This window comes from Cyrtonyx montezumae, unplaced genomic scaffold, assembly GCF_038088225.1.
Source record: "Cyrtonyx montezumae isolate F1298 unplaced genomic scaffold, pur_monq_1.0 scaffold_0, whole genome shotgun sequence".
NCBI classification, from domain to species: Eukaryota; Metazoa; Chordata; class Aves; order Galliformes; family Odontophoridae; genus Cyrtonyx; species Cyrtonyx montezumae.
The window spans coordinates 33306658-33327085 of record NW_027071824.1 but is presented as its reverse complement, the minus strand read 5'-3'; the positions used below and the strand labels follow the sequence as shown (position 1 = coordinate 33327085).

The following is a 20428-nucleotide window of genomic DNA, read 5'->3' as shown; positions in this document are numbered from 1 at the left end:
TCCTCCAGGGACACCAGAAGATGGTGCTTGTGCCTGTTGCTGTCATAAAAGCAAATGCTTTCTGTACTTACCCCATGGCTCAGCGAGCCGAGGCTCTTCTTCATTTCCCCATCTGTCAAGGAACGGCAAACTTTCTGGGTCTTCTCATCTTCTGGGTAAGAAAAAAATGTCCCAAGTTTCTTGGGAGGCTTGATAAGGCCACGGCTATCAGTTTTGCTGAAGGTCTTCACCAGTTTCCGGCTAGCTCCCCATGTATCAAGACTGCTAGATGAGGGAGAAGTAGTAAGCGAGTCCGAGTCATCCTCTGTCTGCTTCTCACAGGAACCATCAAAGTAGAATTGCTTCTTGTGAACTCCAGAGTAAAGTGCTGATCTGTCATCCAGTATAGCAGAGTTGTCAAGTGACTGCTCTTCCACGCCTGCAGGGGACAAGAGCAGGACAATACGCATCATAGTGCATAATTCTCTAACACGTTTCTCCATAAAATCTTCCTTTTTCAACTAAGATATCAACAATCATCCACTTAAAATAGAAGGAACAATTTTCCCGATACAAGAAGCACAGAAAGTATTTGCAGTTGGGTGAAACTGAAGAAGCAACATCCATTTGTGAAGTGAGAGTTCTGGGGTGAGATAACAATACATAGACTACAACATCCTGTAAGTAAAACAGTTATTAAGTTTCTCTCTTTCATCTGCTGCTAAATAAGACCTCAAATGTTCTCAGAAAGCCTGAAACTGGGATCTGTTACTTAGCTTTTTCTCCTGATACTTGCATAAGATGCTCCCTTAAAAATCAACTTTAATGAAATCACAATAGGTTGGAAATATATCTTGGTATTATACAAACACAAGCATCTCTCATTTAGGTTCAGTTTTCCAATACCCTACACTTTTTTCTACAGAAAGGAGTATCTGTGCCAGAAAGTTGTAGAGCTGAGCTTGGGGCTGAAATGAAAAGACTTGGGATTTTGATAGGGGAAGAGGAATCAACTTTAATTAAACAGAATTTACTTTACAGAAGCAAAGTAGAAAAGCAAGTAGGGCAAATCAAGGTTGTTTCAATAACAGCAGTGCTCTGCTAACCACAGAAACACATTATTTTCACTAAATATATATTCCATAGAAAGGGAAGAAAAATTTTTGAAACATGAGTACTGGATATGGGAAAACAGCCAGGACTCCTTTGTGGAATAGAACAAATTGAGAAAATTACCTGAAACCGCTATTTCTTATCACATTTATCATTTAAGAAACATTTTTCTCTAGCATTCTCTGCTGTGCAAAATATAGGGTCAGATATTGAGTGCAGTCACGAGGAAAGAATCAAACAAGAGTACATCTTGGTCAGTCTTGCTTGATAAATGTTAAGGCATTCATGGGTATATAACAGAAACACACACAAAAAAAGTAAATTTTTGGTATGACCCAACTTTGTTTTCTTCTTTGATGGCTTCTCCAATCTTAAAGCAGAGCTAAGTTTGAACCATTTCTAAAATACCTATGATTTACTAAACTCATTCATTCAATAATAGGGGGAGGAATTTAAGACAAAAGAATATTATTTGCCTTGTATAAGCTTCCTATCTCATCTTCAGTTCACTCACTGGGCAAAACACCTTTGACACTTTCATTCTAAAGCTAAGACACTCTTCTAACAACATAAAACTCAATATGACAGTGAAGGAATAGTGGATACATCTGACACAACTTTACTCTGGAACTTTTCTGGGGTAGGTCTGTAGTTTGGAGTCTGACTTTAACATCACTTTCACTGGACTGTTCAACTTGTTCTTTTTCCTCCTCTAATTCTCAGTTTGAACAGAAAATTGACATTGTCTTGGGACTGAATATGTGCTGATAAACAATTTCAGTCCACTAAGTAAATATGTTTTTAAACAGCTTGTAAAGTACGCATTCTGTGTCAACACTGTAACAGATGTTGTTTGGAGTAAGTCCATGACACAAAGCCATAATGACACAGATGTAGATATGATTTGTTTTAAAATGTTATAAAAGAATGGTGCCCAAGAAACTGAGCCTTCAGTTATTCGGCTTACTGAGAGAAGACAACACAAATACACATGGATTCAGATACTGGCACATTCTTGTGACCATAAGATCACCAAAACTTGTATTTAGTGCATTCAATATTCTTCTATTCCTCAATAGTAGAAACGTGAGAGAAGGATCTTGGACTCGAATGCCTTTCTTTAAAAACAATGGAAATGTACATGGAATTTTGGCAAAGTTTCTCTTCTTTGTGAAGGAATTTCTGAGAAGGATTATGAGGAATGTTTCTTCTGGTGAATTTTATGTCAGTTGTCAACTCTAGCTTACTGTCATGCTTGGACAGAAGCTGCTGAACATTGGCAAATTTAGTGCAATTACACTGATGCTACCATACCAAATTTGAGACCCAACTCTCAAAAATCTGGCCATCTAGTATTTCACATAACTTCATGCTTATATATTGCTCCAAATAATAGGAACAAACAGCTCAAGAACCAATTCAGTCAACTACAGGTAGCCTGAACGGGCAGATGAAAATCCCCAAATCTGTTCACAGTATCATTTGTGATCTTGGAGAATCCTCTGACATGTTCAAACATAATACAGACCTACATTACGAATGCGGGGATGGACAGTATTTATGAAGCATTTTTAATACACTGTATGAAAACTTGTGTGTGGCCACACCTTACTGAAAAAAAAAACCAAAACATATCTATTCCTAACGTGTAACTGGATGCTTACAGGTCCTTCTACTTATATAGAAGTGATGTATAAGTAATCCATATTGGTATTTAACAATATTATATTCTTGCTATGGAGTTTTCTAGGAAACAATGTACAAAAGAAATTCCACAGTGCTAGATAAGATAAAATCTCAGAGCTATAGATTAATTATTTAGAAAAGCCTAGAGTTGAAAGAGAAAATCGACAGGAGATGGAGAAGGAAGGAAGCAGAACAGAGTAAGATTATTATTATTTTTTTTATTTAATTCAAATATTTTTCTTTGAGGACGACGAGTGGAAAAACTCAGTGAAAAATATTTGAAAGAACTGGGACACATAAGTGAAAGACTGAGGGGGAAAAAGGAAATAAGGAGACGAAATAGAATCACAAGTGAAGCACTGTGAGAAAGGGAACAGAGAGCAAACCAGACAGTTAACAGCTGAAGAGAAGTCTGGTCAAACTCTAGGAAGGCACCTGCACACCCAGCAACTCCTCAGCTGCTTGCTTGTGCAGCTGCTTCCACTCCTGGCATCTCTGGCTGATTGCTCTCTGCAGCTTTTTCCCAAGGTAGGAAAAGCATCTCTGGCATTCTTTCTTCTGAGCAGGGGGAAAAATGGCCCTGTTTTGTACAACTCTGCTCATAAAACACACTTCTGCTTTCCAGATTTGTGCCCTCTTCATCTCCCCTACAAGATGACAACAACCTCCTCAGACCAAGATAGCTGCCCGATGCACAGCCCTAATGTAGCTGAGCCTTTCACTCCAGCTAATTACATGACTATCACATGCATGGGAGAGGTGGGATAGATTATGAATCTGCCAATAGCTTCCTGCTGAAAAGATGCACGCATTCTCCTTAAACACACTCAGAAGAAATCATAATATGACTCAGTTCACCGCAAAGCTGAGGGGAGTCAGTCACAGTGTAAGACCCTGGGAAGGACACTAACATAGACAGCTACTCACAATTCCAGTAAGGACTCAAATAGGGCTTTGCAGAGAGGCTACTCTGAGGCTCAGACTTCCTTAGTCTGAGTGCTTACAAAGAGATACAGGTCACCTGGAGTTAATTTTGCAGCACAGCATTCCCAGGGGCTGAACTCTGTTTCCCATTTCCCCACCCTCCTCCTCCTCTCTTCTCTCTTCCACTCCCCCTCTTTCTTGGCAGCAGGGCTCATTCAGGAGCCAAACTGCAAGCAGGCTCCTCCTGAATGAGGAGTTAATGTCATGTGAGGCAGCGGCTATGCCACAAGAACATCTAATAGAGTTTCTGTACTTTAGCCACAGAATGATACCATGCAGTGCAACTGCTCTACCCACCAGCCACTTCCCTCCCCACATTCGCTAAGTGCTTCACGTGTGTCATCTCTACAGCTGTCACATAGGCCTGGGAGATGGCAGCAAAGCAGTGGCTGCTCTGCTTGTCTCCCTGAAGTGCCTGCGGGGCAGCCGGCTGCAATCGCTTCTGCTCTTACTCCCTCCACAGTGTGGGGCATAAAACATAAACCAAGTTCTAATCTCTTAATGACGGGCTCTCCACTGCTCTGGAAATGCCAGGAGATCAGCAGTAACCACATCCTAGACGGTCACTTTCCTCCTTCTACTGTCTCAAAATGTAATTACTTGGGTAATGCATGCATCACAGACAAAGCAGCCTTTCCCAGCGTCCCCTCCGAACGCTTCCCACCCCTGCCCCCTTCTGTTCCCTCTCAACAGAAAAATGTATTCACATATACAAGATTAGTCATATACATGTTGATTTTACCTTCCGTACTGGGTTTTTTCATTTCTTCCACTCTTATGAGTTTCTTCCTGACTCTGCGAGTAGAATTTACCAGCTTGTGCAATCTCTTAAACTTCACCGACTCCTCTGTTTCATCATCAGATTGTTCTCTTGACTGGCAAAGAAACAAAGGGAATATTAATAAAGTAGTTGTTCCACAGCTTGCTCCTTCAAGTCAAGTTAACCCAGTTCATCTGCTGCGCTGTGTCAATGCAGCTCTGTAACTGGTGTTATATTTTCAGCCCAGGTCAGAGAGAAACGTTTAAATTACTGAGGGTTTTCTTTTTTTTTCCTTTTCTCTTTTTCCAAAAGTGTGACATACCATTTTGATTTCTATATCTGTGCAACTTAAGATTCTAGGCATTGAAATGCATTCCTGCCCTTGTCTTTCTTCCCATGCATTGTGTAATAACTACTTCCACGTCCTCTCTCAGTACGTTTCAGGCAGGGCTCTTTCCCAGGGCTCTTCTTACCATACCAGTTACGCTCCTGCGGTTTGGGTCAGTCACTGCTCTGTCTGGCATCTCAGAACTTGCAGTTTAAACCTGGTTACGAACAGCTTCTCCAAACCAAAACTCTGTCATTGATGACTTTTCTTTTTCTTCCCTCAGTCTTCCCAAAAAATCAAAACCAGCAGCACAAAAAAGGGACGGGAAGGAAAAGGAAGGAGGAGACCTCATCTGCCTCGCTCAAGCTGCTGCAGTTACAAAAAACTCCTTTCCTCCTCCCTGTTCCCTGCGCTCCTCCTGAAGGCTCTCGAGGCTGGAATTAGGATGGACACAGCATTCCTCCAACACTGACCAAGGGAAAACTCTGACCTTTTCAGATATACAGTGCAGTCCATATTCCCCAGCATCCCATTTCGTTTTGCATCTGATCCAGTATGCTCAGTTCCAGCTGTTTTCCCTCAAGCATCAAACATTACAGAGACAAAAAAAAATTCTCCCTCTCCAGCAGCAGTGACACAACAAGCTGAAACAATCCACTCCTTGTGAACGAGAAGTCGGCTTCGATTTTCGAGCCAGATTCAGCGCTCGATGTGCTACTTCCTCTGTTTTAATCAGTTCAGAATGCGAGTGGCGGTGGGGGGAAGGGGAGAGGAGGCCATTAGGATGCTCAGGCTCAGCCAGGACAGCCCTGGCATCGTACACTGCACATTCCTGCGTGCCGCAGGCTCCAGCTGGAGCGCGGTGCAGATTGCGTACCTCACTGTGTGCTCACCCACAGACCCACAGCCAGTCCTGCATTCCTAATGGCTGGCTCTAAAACCTTAATGTGACTTCCTGTCAGTGGAGCTATCTGGGTTTCCATGGCATCCTCATCCTTTTTCTCCTTCTCCCTAATTAAACTTTAAAAAAAGAAAAATCCCCAGCAGATGTGAGCCAAAAAAGGGAAGAAAAAAAAAAAAAGGCCACTCTCTCCCACTTCAAGAATGCTGTCCTTGCTTATTCGGAGACTGAATAAAAGACAACTCAAATATATAAGAATGCTCTCTGCTTTTCAGTTGTACTTAAATATCTGGATTTGGTTATAACAGTGGATGACACAGGACAGGACACCAATTAGCAATTGTATCGCATGAGTACTTTTTCAAAAGCTCAAATAATGCCTGAAGGGATCAGCACTGCTTTGGAAGTCTCCCTTGCAGGAACACATTCTACAGAGCCAACAGAACCATGCCAGAGCAAATGCCAGTCACTTTCTGCAAGGGCACTGCCAATTACAGATTTTCCACAAACTTCCTGATATTCCGAAACAAGAGAGTAAACCAAATGGGCAACATATGGCAGTAGGAATTACCATGCTGCCATCCAAGAGCCACAGGAATGCATTTATTATGGGTACAGACTGGATAGGTAATTAATAATTTTCCTTCAGGAGAAATAAGGCCGTAGAGAGGAGTTAACAGACTTGTTTATATCAAGATAAATTAAGGAGCAAGATGATCATTTATTCAGAGATTATGGCTGGGACAACTTAGTGATGTGTCAAACAGCAAGACATACCTCAGACGTACTTAGATAATAAGAAGAAGGGATTATTGACTGTAATCAAGTTCAGGTAAGACTTCTTAGGCCATTAAGCACATCCTGGCATGCAACCATCGTGCATACTCTGCACACCAGGTACATTTATTTAAAATGCAATTACTCTATGCCACTGCTTTCCTTCATTACTTTGCATCCACCTTCAGTTTGTAAGGCTCCTGTTGATAAAAAATGAACAAACAATCCTCTCTCCAAGGATTTCACTGATGAGTAAGAATGCTGCTGTGCAGATAACTCAGTCTAAAATCTGCACCACTGGTGTCCAAAAAAGACCTGTCCCTCTCAACGTCCTCTACAAAGATTAAGCAGCAATAACAAAAGTTTTTACAATATCTCTTGCTTGCACTCATTATTACTGCATAGAAAGCAAATGTCAAAATAGTCCCCATACAAAGTAGTGACATCCAACCCAAGTGGGTGGTACGGTAGAACCCTACCACACTTCAAAATAAATAAAAGTGCACCCTAATAAAGGCCTAGCTGGTATTTCCTGCCATTTCAGGACTCTTGGCACCCTTTGTTCCAGCAGCCAGGGTCCTTTATGTGCACTGACAGACACTTCCTAGTCCTGATGCTCAGCTGGGAGAGCCGAGAACAGCCTGTATTTCGCAACAGGAACCACCGGATAATAGCCGGACTGAAAACTAAGTCCAAATCTTTCTCCAGCAGGCTATTTCCTATCGTTATGGAGCACCAAGTGGCATGGAAAATCTTTTGTAAAGGAAAAGGATGGCTAATAAGGTTACACAGAAAGGCCTAAAAACATCTGCAATTACACCAGTGGCACTGATCAGGAAACTTTTTTATTTTTTTGGTCAAATAACGCTGATTCCTTGAAAACGCACCGGTATTGAAAAACGATCCCTTTTGATTCATTTCCTGATTCCCAAATGATTATATATAATATAATATATATATATATAATATTTATATATAAATAAAAATAAAACAGCTTAAAATTATCAAATGATTCCATTTTGGCACACAGAAAACAGAGTTTAATTTTCCAGTTCAAGCAATGTTTTCTTTCACAGCTAATATCAAACAGAAAACAGAAATGTAAAGCATTCAGTCTTCAATGATGTATTTGGAAATTATCAAACTTTAACGTTTTTATTCATCCAACTCATTTTTCCTCTCCAGCTTTCAAGATGACAGAATGGCCTTTTTTGGTTGCTTTTCCTGCCTTCAGATGGGAAAATCAGCCTGGCCTCTGCAAGTTGCAGCGGGCTGGGCAAGAGGCCTCAGCACAGCCCTGGCACGGGGGGCTGCAGCATCCTTTCTGCTTCTGTCCTGCATATTTCTGAGTGTTTTGGAATGCTGAAGCACTACGAAAGGGCAGACATAAGCTCTTAAAAAGGGGATGATGTGCCTGCAGATGGTGAGGCTGAACTAGGCAGGGAGGCCCACTGAACGTGGCTGTGCAGAACTGTCCCCACTGGCCCTGGTGCGGCTGTGGGGCTGATGGAACATCTAGGGCCTCTCACCTACCCCAGCTCGCTGTGGGCGCAGGACTTTTTTGTGTGATCCAAAGGGAAAACAAGCGGATTTGCAGTACTGTAAATAGGAACAACTTAACTTCCACCTCCTCTGCTCCAAATTTTTCCATCCAAAGGCCCATATGGCTCAACTTTTAATTATTTTGGCTAATGCTGTATGTAGTAATTCTGTGGTGAATGCTTAAGTGTTTCATTTCTGGTTTCCATGGCAACATTACATCAGATTGCAGACAGCTGGCTCCACAGTCCTAAACCATAACAAATTGGCCAAGCCAACACACAAAACTGCGCTTGCTTTAAAGAGATAGCGCTGCTGGGGAGCCAGAGCGGCTGGTGGGGCCCCTTGGCAGTGCTGGCCGGGTGGAGCCGCCTTCCCACTCGCCTTGGAGCAACTGTGTCCCCGGCACATCTGCTGTGCTCTCACGGCGCGGAAGGCCGCCAGCTCTCCAAGCCTGGAGAGCTGTGCTGCACAAGCGCATGCAAGGCCACAGGGAAACGGAGGCTAAATTAACAGCATCTGCAAGCACCCAGGACTGCATGCAGAGGGCGGCAGCCTTCACGTACCACATGGCTGGGAAACTGCAGACAGGCCAAAGCCCATCGCTGCTGCACAGCTCTTCATCACTAACAAAGGCGGATGTAAGCCTGCAAACAGATTTTCAAGCCTGCAAGAAACCAGTTCCCTCTGCTGTCCCTATCACCGGTCTGTTCGGATCACCTTTGTTACCTGCGCACCTCTAAAGGCTATGCATTGCCTCGAACATAAGATCAGGGTAAAATGCTGAACGTCCAGGAGCAAGTAAGAAATTAACACATGATATTCGGTTCCCGGTATACTCTTTGCTTTCTGTAGTTTTTTTCTCATTCACTGTTGCCTGCTCTGGAGGGAAGAAGCTTGCCTGTCTGTCTAGCTGTAAAACATCCAACCCCTTTCACACACCAGAGAAAGAACAACTTTTAATCCCAGCCTCTCCCTCCGGACAAGTGCTTTACACATACACACACGCTCCTAACATTTATTAGGGTACTTGGAATTAATTGGCCAAATGCAAACCAGAATTAGCTTACTAGCTAGCTTTTGGCAGGACTGGGTTTGGAATCACTACAGGGTTACAGCAGCAGCCCTTAAAAAACACAAGACATGCAAAGCCCACCAACTAGGTCCAAATACAAACGCTTAAAAAACATCAGGACAATAGGCAGTTAAAGCTATCACAACTGATTAAACCGCTTCAGCTCCATGAACAAAAACATACCTGACTTTTACATGAGCTGTATGAAGCCATTTAAAGGAATGTTAAACTTTTACAACTCACTTTATGTTCCATAATTGTCAAGTCCCAAACAAGAATCTCTAGAAAACTTCCCATATAAGAAAGTGGGAAATCTCTTATTATCCAATTAAGCCCAAACTGCGATTACTTTTAGCTATAAGACAATTCTTGCCCATCAAAGGAGGACAAAAATATACATGCAGATTTGCAACACAACACGTTATCCTCCCCTTACTAGCTTACTTTAGAATTCTAAGCTCTACTTCAAATGCAAAGAGATTCCGCTGTTCCTTTTAGGAGACGTGGCTACACATGTCCTTTCTTCTCTCTCTCAAACAGACTTTACATTTGCCAAAAAAAACACCCAAACTTTTTTTTTTTTTGGTATTAAAGATGCCTGGAAAAAGTCAGAGACAGGAAAACAAAACAGAAAAGAACTTAAAAGCCCAAGGAAAGGAAAAGAAAAACTAAGAAAAGCTATACATGCATTGCCATGCCTAAGAATAACCACAAAAGCCTTTTCTCTTCCTCCCTCTCTGAAACAGAAGGCACATCCCCTCCACATCACACTACTCAGTGACTTACCAGCTTCGGCATTTATAGGCCTAAAGCTCAGTTTCGAGTAATTCCCCCTGAGTGCTCAACTGCTGTCAGCTTCGTAACCCTGAAATTTAGGATTAGACTCTTCTTCAGTACTGCATTCGCTCAGAATCCTGTGCACAAAATGCCTCTTCTCTGGAGTTCCATTATCAGACACCAAACTGGTTCTGATTTCAACGCTGAGTATGTAAAGAAGAAAAGAAAGCGTGATGCTGGACTCAATTAGCTGTTTTCTCCTCACTGATTGATTCCCCGAGTTACTCGCGAGCTGCATAACTTGCAAGAAAGGCATAAGTCATCAGCTCTAAGCAAATCTTCTATTCACCACAAGGAAAAAGGGAGTGTTGTACATGGCAAACAATCCCTGTTTTCACTGACGAAGGCTTGCTGACCTCTTGCTGGCCTCCAGTTCCTTAATTACTGTCTATGGAATTTCAGTTAAAGAAAAAAAATACAGAGAATCTCTGCAAAGCCAAGACGATGACTGACCCTCAAACACGACCACTAGAGTGGAGGCTGTGTCTATCGGAAGTATAACTGAAGCCGTTTACCAGGCTCTTTAGATTTTCCCTTTTAAATTCTTTTGATGAAAAGCCCCCCTGATAATTTCCCTTTATGAATGGCTAATTTGACAGAATAATAAACCTGCTTTCATGTTCTTTATATTAGCAAAATTATTTTTTTTTTCCACAGTTTGTAGTGCTACAAGAAAAGAACATCACTAAGAATTGGAAAGGTAAATAATGTTTAATTTGGAAATCTCAGACCGGTCTAGAATAAGCCACTTCGTGGCTTTCTGAAGGACTGTAGCATGACTTCCAACTGCTCGTCCTAGGCTGGGCTCAAACCTCCCTGCCTAAGAAACAGATTCTGAGATGCTCAAGTAAATTACAGTCAAGCTTATCTATAATTCCAGAATTTGGGCAGTTCTTCCTAGAACACGAGAAAACACAAGCCAAAATCTCTGCTAATTATGACCAGTGCTATTCAGTGATAGGAAGCACTAGCAAAGGCACACTGCAAAAGCACCCTTTTTAAAACCAAGAAAAGATTCCTCTGATGCAGAACAACACCTTTAACAGTGCCAGTTTATCTGAGTTTGCTCCAGATCAATAACATAATAAAATTATAGCAAGTCTAAATATCTTCTTCCTTTGATGACTGACTAATTTTAAGGAGCCACCTAGACAAACATCATTCAATTTTCTCCATCTTTGTACTAACAATTGTGCTGCTTTTCTATTCCGTATAAGTCACGTTAAGTCATGTAAGCTAGATTCAGCTGGCATGTAGCTGGGCTCTCACCCTTGAATTACTTCAACCCGATAACTCCAACGTGAAACCCCTCAGAAAATTCTGAGCTTTGGATAAAACCAGCTGTTGTTATCCAACATCAGTAACATAGCAGTTGACATCAAGTGAAACATGACAGCAACTTCCTTGAAACGTATCCCAGATTCTCTTAAAGTTCATGGCCACAAGTGAAACTGGTCTAAGTTTTCGGCTTTCAACTTGAGTTTTGAAGGTTTTACGTTTCACTAAGGAAGTTTCAAAAATCTCTAATCCTTAGAGAGGCTGTTTATAGAAAGGTGCGTGAAATTCCAATATGATAATCTGCATCACAGTCTGAGGTTACAAAAAAAGGTCACCAAAATTTTTATGGAAATTGAAAGAGGTAAAAAATGTTTTTGCCACTTCACAAAGTTAATTGAAGAGCATGAATTGCAAAGACTATGCAAGACTAAAACATGTGCAGGTAATGTCAAGCCCCCCCAGGTAAAATGAATGAAAGAGCAATTCCATGTCAGAGTTTGGTCTGTGGTTACTTACAAGGAAATCAAAGGAGACTCCAAGAGCTACTTTGGTGAAAGATACATTACATATTAGCTAGTGACGACACTGCTTGCTGAAATTAGTGGGAAATATTTGTCATAAGTAACGAGAGCACAAAAATTTAATTCTCCCTGGAGGTCTGTCTTGATACTAGAATAGCTGCTTAGGCAAATTCCTAGATGTTAACTGTTTCCAGGTTTTAGCTAAATAATTTTGTGAAACACATTGCTGACATTTGCATCTGCGAGCCAGATACTTTTCTTCATGGTGAACTGTTCCTCTCGCTGATGTGAATAATGAATTTTAATTACATTACAGCTGCACTCACGTACTCTTCATCATAGGTGCATGTAGCAGAATGAAGCCCTGTGTTACATTACTTCATATCTGTTACATTACAGCATTTCTTTCTAAATCTCTTGCAGACTCTCCTACCCACGGGAAAGTGAGCATCTACTACATTTTGTGTTTTGGCAAGGGTAAGATGGCCTGGGGAGAATCCCTACTCTTTAGTGTAGACTATTACTAATGAATGGAGCACATCACTGGTCCTGTAACCTCCAAGCATTTCAGAAAACCATCTGTAGAAGGATTATGCATGAAATACAGTAAAATTCACTTCAGAGATTGTTTAGGGAAAAAAAACCACCAACCAATGAGAACACTTCAGCAAAGGGTGTGGTGATTCAAACTACTTTATGGTAGTATTTCTGAACAATCAAAACTGTTAATGCTATCGTTCTGACTGCGAGAAGTCAACACCAGCAGTGGGGAGGAAGGGGGGGCAAGTGGTGAACGACAGGAGCACAATTAAAATCTTCTATTGTATCACAAGTAAAGATTATTCAGTTTGGGTCTGCCAAATAGGACAGTGGAACACATGGCTTTTGAGATTCCTGATTTTTGAACTGAGCAAGGCTTTGTTTTGATGTAATAGGCCTGGTTTCTGAAAAAATGGGGGCAGGGAAACCACATTATGGATTACAGCATCTCCTGCTGGCTGATGTATGCAGTGAGAATGGTCACACGAAAAAGCTGTTAACCACGGTCTTCCATCCTCCAAGTAATATGCAGAGAAGTTAGGCAGCTCCCCAAATGCCAAAAGGTTTAAAATAAAAAAGTGTTGGAATATATATTCAACTGATTTGCCTTCCACTTCCCATCCTCCCAAAATATGTGGCCAAACATTCTAGCGTTTGATTTGCATGCAGTCAAAACAGAAATGGTTATGAACACAATCACTGTGCATTAATGCAAGCTGTCTTCTCAGTCATGATAACGGGAAGATGTTTCTTAGAGATCTTACTACATGCTAATTACATTCAGTCTTCACACGCACATGAGCAGCTCCTGCTGGCAGAGAACAGGAGGTGTACTTAAAGTTACTGCCAGTTGTTCTGCCATAACCCTGACACTATTTAGCACCACAGGCTAAATGGACACACACCTAGCTAAATCCTATCTAATGACAACTTGGCAGATCCTCCATTGTAAGTAATACTTAGAGAGAAGTTGTAGTTTTATTCCTAAATAAATGCATTTCTTCCTCAAATTCTAAAATGTTCTAGAAAAAAATCAGATCAAATAGGCTAAAAGAAAACTAAAACAACACAACCAACACCATACAATGTTTTTCAAAACAATATATAAACACAGATGTGATCTTCCACTCCGTACAGCACTGATCTAACTTCAAACTTTGTATTGTGTCCTGGAAACTGTAACAAGGGTTTGTCTCTCATAAAGGCTTCTGTGCTACTACACCCATGGGAAACGCTGCTGCTGCTAGGCACAGACAGAGATGGAGGAAAGATCATAACAAAAGATGCAGCCATTCTTCTGCCACTAGATTCCAATGAAATGCGCTGGACACCTCCCCTGTCTGAGATCATTGGAAAATGAGGACAGCTAGTGACTCCCAGGGCAGGTCCCCACGATAGCTGTACAGTGTGGGACTTTTACATTTTGAAGCTGTGTCTTATTATTGGCTCTTTCTTCATCGTGACTATTAATAGCTCCTGACGATATTACAGAAACTTGGATATGAATAATAACTATACCATCTAATGTAATGAGGGGCATCAGTGCCTTTCTGGAGATCTTTGCACAAACTGGGTCACTAGACTCTTCAAAGCAGGGATGAATGCTCTGCATTCATTCACAGCCATACTCAGTGTCAGCTTGCCTCTGCTTCTTCAAAGAGCATACAGGGCCTGGAGGCAGCAACAAGATCTCCAAGAACTGAAACACAGAAACATCCTCTTCCACCCTTAAGCTTTTCAAGGACTTAAAAAAAAAAAAAACTAAAACAAAAAAAAACCAAAACTGGTAGATCCTCTGATAACAGCAAAAACAGGCCTAACAGTGCATAGCTTTCAAAATGCTACAAGTATAAACATTGTTGCAGTGTCAATGCTGTTTAAATCACAAAATCTGGATCCTACCCTAATCTCTCAATTCACATCTCACTGGTTCTCAGTGTTCATTACTACCTTAGCTCTAAAAAATTAAAATGAAGGACTTTTTCCTACTGACCATAATACAATCCCATACAATTGGCAATAGTAATGTTAACAAATGGTTAAATAATTCAAGAACCTATCGGTACTAAGAATAAAAATCCATTTTAAAAGTACTCTGTTTAGAAAACATCAGCAATCTGAATCACTGAAATACAGCATAACCCTGAAAAGTAAGAATTTGCTGTAGTTACACTTAGATTTACTCTGTGGCAATTGGTGCTATAAAATTTATATTGCAATTATTTCTTTTCTTCCTACTCTCGCACTTGCCAAACAATACAGAAATAACTGTTGTGATTCAGAGGTAACTGTCAGACTTGGTCTTTTATTAGAGTTAGTTTTGTGCCACAAATTAAGTAGGTGCACAGGTAGTACAGTCCTGATTCAATAGCTACAGCATGTCGCCAACACAAATGAATAAGTCCCAAACATCATTCTTGTCTGTTATTCTGCTTTTCACAATGGTAGTAGATACAAAACGGACACTGAATACTCGTTCAGCCCCATTTAATGACTTGGTGAATAAAAATGTCCTCGGGAAATAAAACACACAAAAAAACCCCAAGAAAACAGAAACAACAAAAGACTATTTTGGTTTAGCTAGACCTATCTCTGTGTGGACTTGATTTGCTGCCCTCTACTACAAGACGTATCAATAGCAGATGGGAAAGAGAAAAAATGCAACTGAAAGTTTTCCTGAGCAATGTGCCTGAGCACTGTGGAAGACCAGCACTTCTCACCTTCTGTTTAGCAGAACTGTTGTCACTCACTCCAGAGAATACAAATAGGGTGTAGATTTCCTAATGGTACAGGAGCCATGCCAGCAGTCCTGGGTGAAGAGGTTTTCAGAGGACAGGTGGAAGAGCACTACGGCCTTCCTCTCTGTTGTTGGGCTGTACTGTTAGAGGAAGATTTTTATAATTTCTTTCTTTAAATTTTAACATCTCTCTTCTGAGGTTGACAAGGCAGTACTTAGCAGGGAGTGGGGTTCAGAGGCTCTCACTGTGGCACTCCTCAAATGAAGGCATGTTACGCTACCTGGACGCCTGCGCTAATGAGCTCTGATCATTATTTGATGATCAAAACTGCAGTACAAAATACCAATGAGACCAACAAAACAGTTCAGTCCAGGGATAATTACAGCTTTATTAACTCACATCTACAGAAGCTGTCAGCAAAGATAATTAGTGGTTTGTTACAGCGGCAGCATATGTATGATACACACACTTCTGTCACAGTCTTCCTCCTCTGCTTCCCCTACTCTCGTGGTAAGTACGATGACTGGTACCAATTAGCAATCTTTCAGCAGAGTGAACAGGAAGGATTTATATGGGTTTCTCCTAACTCTGCTTCATCCTCCAAGCAGAGCTTTGGGGATGCAGCAGCCTTTCCGGGCTTCTGCTTTAGATGGACAGAGAATTTCAGAGCCCAAAGGTTATAAAATGTACTTTTATCTTTAAGAAGCATAAAAAGCACCTCAGCAAATGGAAAGAAAGTGATAATTTGGAAAACCTCCTTCCCTTGACCTTCTTACTCCTGAGGACAAATAGGGCCTTATCTAAAATCCAGAAAGAGATTCATTTGTAATCTGAACCTGCTTTACAACTCAACACCTGGTAAAAGGCAAGGTAAATGTGTCTACGGCTACACTGAGCAGCTTTCATTTCAACAAAGATGAAAATATATAATCAAAAATCAATTTGTTAAAAATATGAGGTGTTTCAGACTTGATCCATCTGACTAAGAAGAAAAACAATTTCAACTGCATTTCTACATTAGTAAATTAATGCACATACTTTGTTGCAAAAAAAAGGGATTGTAGTAGAGAGGTTGAGAGCTACCAACTGCTCTAAAGTGGCAGAGAATCAAGTCAACTAAATCAACTAAATCAAGTCAAAGCTTCTATTTGTTCATTTATTTCTTATAAGAAAACAAACAGAACAAAGAATTAATAGCACAGAAATTAGATCAGGCTGCTTCCCTCTGGAAGATGCTGAGATGACCCTCCAATCCTTTGTTCATCCCAAGGTTTTAATTTTAAAAGGGTATGAAATGCAAGTTTCCCTTCCCTGACACAGTAATTTAAAAGAAGATTAAAAGAAGAGGTGAGAAAAATAATCTTTAAATCCTAGAAGTCAGTTCAGCATCAACATAAGCCATATGAGTCATAAACACGTGAAGTTTATACATGCTAAAAAGCATGCTGGGTTTTTTTGTTTTGTTTATTTGTTTTAAGCAGAATTGAAAACAGCAACTAATTATATTTGTCCACTAGATGCTATCTCATAGGTGGTTTTTCCTATGTTGTGGACAGGCCTGACTTGAGATTATGGAGAGAGATCACCAGATGTTCTGTCTCCATATCTAGATTCTCCAAATGCTTAGCAACTACTTTTTTTAATATATTTTTTTCTTCTTGAAATGCTGTTAGTGGGCAAACCTAGACCATAAAAACATAATGACCCATCCTCACAAGTCCTCCTAACTACCAGTAGGTTTCTCTGCCTAGGAAAAAGTGGGGGGAAATCAAAAAGGAAAAGCTATTATAGTAGTGTTTTGATCTCTCTTAAATACCCAAGGCTGTTGAACAAATGCACAGCAAGTAAACTAAAAATTATGTTCTACCTAAGTTCCCGCAATCTGCAAGTATCCAGCAATTCCTTTTTATCATTCGTGTTTACAAAATGTTGACAAAACAATCAAGTATGATCACAACGTTCCACTAAAAACTGCCTAGTAACAGCTTGGCCATGAAACATAAAAAACAGATCAGAAAAAATACCAGCAGAATCAGAAGAGTCATTGCCCAAGGAGTTTTAATTCAAACCAGAAACTTCAATTTCAGTGACTCATATTTTAAATTACTTTCTGAGGCTAGAAGGCAGTGGGCTATCTAACAGAAGGTTTCTAATATATGGAAAAACATCTTCCCTTCATGGCCTCTATAAAATGAGTATGGTAGTTCCCAGTTTCCAAGTTCACAGAATACAAATCACACAAATGGCACTGAAATTCAACCAATTTGGCAAAACAAGGGCTTGAACACAAAATCATCTCTCTCTGACCCATTCAAAAACTGGCCATTTCAGATTAATAGATATGTTCCTTGGCATAGCAGCCTGGGTGAACGTATGGCCCATCTCTAGATATATCTGATCCATTACACTGCTTGGTATACTCCCTCTGGCACGTCAATTACAGCCCAAAGTCTTTCACCCTAATTAACCCTAGTTGCTTTTAGGTCCACTAAGAAAGAAGCCAAGCTGATATTTGTTCTAACATGAACTTTCATTTCTGCACATGAACTGCTCTTCCTGTGAAGGCAAGCAGTTTCACAGCTTGCGTTAAATGCAACCAGGATTAAAAAAGAAAAAAAAAAAGCAGGAAGGGCAGAGTTATTTAGAGCAATAGAATGGAGATACCTCAAAGAAGTGAGCAGGAAGATGGTTCAAATCCTACCAGAACAGTGGAGAGATGCAATAGAAATCTTGGCTCAAATAGTAGAAACAGTTTACAAAAATAATTTTAGAGAAAAGGTGCTGAGTTGTCCCATATATCAGCCCCCCCCGTTTCCATCTAACTGAAGATTTATTTATTTATTTATTTTTGAATACCAATAAGAAAATCTTTCTCCATCACAAAATATTTTAAACATCTCATAAAATGATATAGAATCCCTCTTTCCATTTAGGGAGGAGAATCTAACTCTGCTGCAGTTAGCAGGAAATTCCATTGACAATAAAATAAATAAATCAATCAAAGGGCTCAAAAGTCTATGATTCAATTATATGGGTTACAAAGAGCTTGGGCTTGACAGTTGAATGTGTTCTTCTGAAAGATTTATTTGTGAACTTTCAATTAGAGAAATGAAGTGGAATAAATTACTCAGTGAAAATGAGGATATTTAGAAGGAAAAATTAATTAATTCAGTATGGCATGACACAAAGACTGCCTGGTGTCCATAAAACAAGAGAAGCTGCACAGCTCAGAAGTAAAAATAAGGAAGGAAAGCTGAGCCTTACTACTTATGGACCTGGCAAAAGCTGCAAACTCCAGGCTGTTAGTCAAAGCAGGGCTAGAACTGTTTGAAAGCAGCACGAAGCTAAGACTTAGCCAGACCCTCAGGTACGACACATAAGTAAGGGGCAGGAAGGATGAGAAACTCTGGTGATTCACAGTAACTGAGAAGTAAAATTTTCCCTAAACAATCAAATAAAGAGAGAAAATAAAAAAGACCCCTTTCTTTGCATTAAAACAAAAAGAGTTTAGTCGGTTTAAGTCTACAACACCAGATCCTGAAGATTTAAAATCCCCACTGAAGATTTTATGTAGATAGAACGTAGCATCATGAGATCAAATGACAAATTTGCTATTAAGAAAATCACCAAGTAAATCAGGATACTTTAAATGAAAGACTTCAAATATTAAAATGATATAGGGGAGCTATATCAGAAGGACAGGTACTTACATTACAATTGGAAGACCCATCAAATGTTGAGTAAGAACCATCAGGCCAGTCTGTAGCATCTACAGTACTTGATTGCCTGTGCTGGGACTCATACTCCTTCAGCTGAAATTTGAAAAGACAGGGAGCCCATTTTCCAGTGAGAAGCAGCTATGAATCTTCATTAAAATAGCAAGAGTTAATGTCCCTTCATTTTTCCTCCAGTACCGTTGTGAAACTGGGAAAATCAGAACCTTTGCATTTCCTGCCTCACTTGTTTAAAATAAACTAATTTATTTTACAGACAGAAGTTTTAATGATGAGAGTTATTTTTTAAAAGGAAGTAATCTGCAATCCGGATGAACTATAATGGCAAAGCATACATTATTCATCCCCATGTCAGAGGCATAGTTTAAACTAGACAGACTATATCACAATAGGCCATCAATTTCCTCCCAAAAGAAAGTAATCTACAGTGAAGACCAGGAGACACCTTTTGTAATTTTAAGACTAGAGACTATTTTTACCATTTTCCAATTGAAATCTCAACACATAACTAATCCTACCTGACGATTATCAGAAACTGATGACTTAAAAAGAAAATTGCTGTTAGTAGCTTAGACCACTAGAGGGAAACAGTACCAGTACATACAGCAAACAGCAAAGATTAGGTGGAACACTCCTCCCACAGAATTTTTTAACAGCAGAGATCCCAATATTACTCCTCGGTAATTTTAAAATTATACTTTTGTTTTTTCCTTTGTCTTCTTTTTTTTAAATTTATTTTTGGTGATATGATTCCCAGCAAAGCAATATTTTCCTCAGACAATAACATAACTTTATCTTCTACGAACCTATTTCAAGACATACTGTGTAAGTAAAGAGAATTCACTTCAGTGCTAATTTGCAGTCCAGCTCATGTTTTGCAAACCTCTGCTGCCCACACAGAATACCATGTGCTCAATCATGGTGTCTTGCACAAGGGAATCACATTATGATGAAAGGAGAAATTTTAGCATTGGCCTTTGGCTCCTGAATAATTAAAATCTCAGCACTATTGCTGCAAAACCACAATAATCTACAGTTAACCACGTTTCACCAAAATTCAGATTTTGTGAAGATACACTTGTGCCAGTCACTGTATTTTATCAAAAATTGCATCTGTTTTGATTCTAATGTCATACGCCAAAAATGGCTGACTACATTTTCCTGAACGCTAAAACAAAACACCATCTTTCTGTCTCAAACACAAGCAAACTAAACTTTAGCCTCAAAAAGTTTTAACTAATGAAAATGGAAGCATTCAATCAAACTGCCCTTCAGCCATTAGCAGCAGGGAAATAAAAAGAAATGTAAGTATTCTGAAGTAAATAAGGCTAGCACAGCAAAACGTGAAACATTCTTTTCAGTATTAAAAGAAATATATGAACATGCATCATAAATACAGGCTAGGATTGGTAGCATTCATATCCCTTCGCGTTAGACAAATGCAATGAAAATGTCTGTACTTGAGCTTTTCCTTGATTGGCATCCTTTATTGCCAATGGAAAGAAGCAAATGCTTTAGAACATGATTCATTTTCCATACATCAGGCATTTTTGGCTAGTCTAAACCTCACTTTTCCCATAAACAAGGGTATTGCTATCAAATTTATGCTATCTAGTGAGATGGGACAAACAGGCAGTT

General features: G+C 40.0%; 1 protein-coding gene across 7 annotated transcripts in view; it reads right to left on the bottom strand.

The window, feature by feature from the left end:
- The window catches only part of LOC136045652 (SAM and SH3 domain-containing protein 1-like), a 520676-nt gene that overhangs the window by 26950 nt on the left and 473298 nt on the right, over window positions 1–20428 (bottom strand). For 5 of the 7 annotated variants that reach the window (XR_010621925.1, XM_065731679.1, XM_065731692.1 and 2 more), the window contains exons 8-10: window positions 18767–18868; window positions 4505–4637; window positions 72–418 (exon numbers count right to left, since the gene is read on the bottom strand). Coding sequence is in view for 6 of the 7 variants with exons in the window: in XM_065731679.1 (XP_065587751.1) it covers window positions 72–418; window positions 4505–4637; window positions 18767–18868 (582 nt within the window). In the remaining variant the exon portion in view is untranslated. Of the gene's footprint in view, window positions 1–71; window positions 419–4504; window positions 4638–9928; window positions 10172–18766; window positions 18869–20428 lie in introns of those variants that run through there. The other 2 variants (XM_065731727.1, XM_065731701.1) reach the window with 2 other exon arrangements.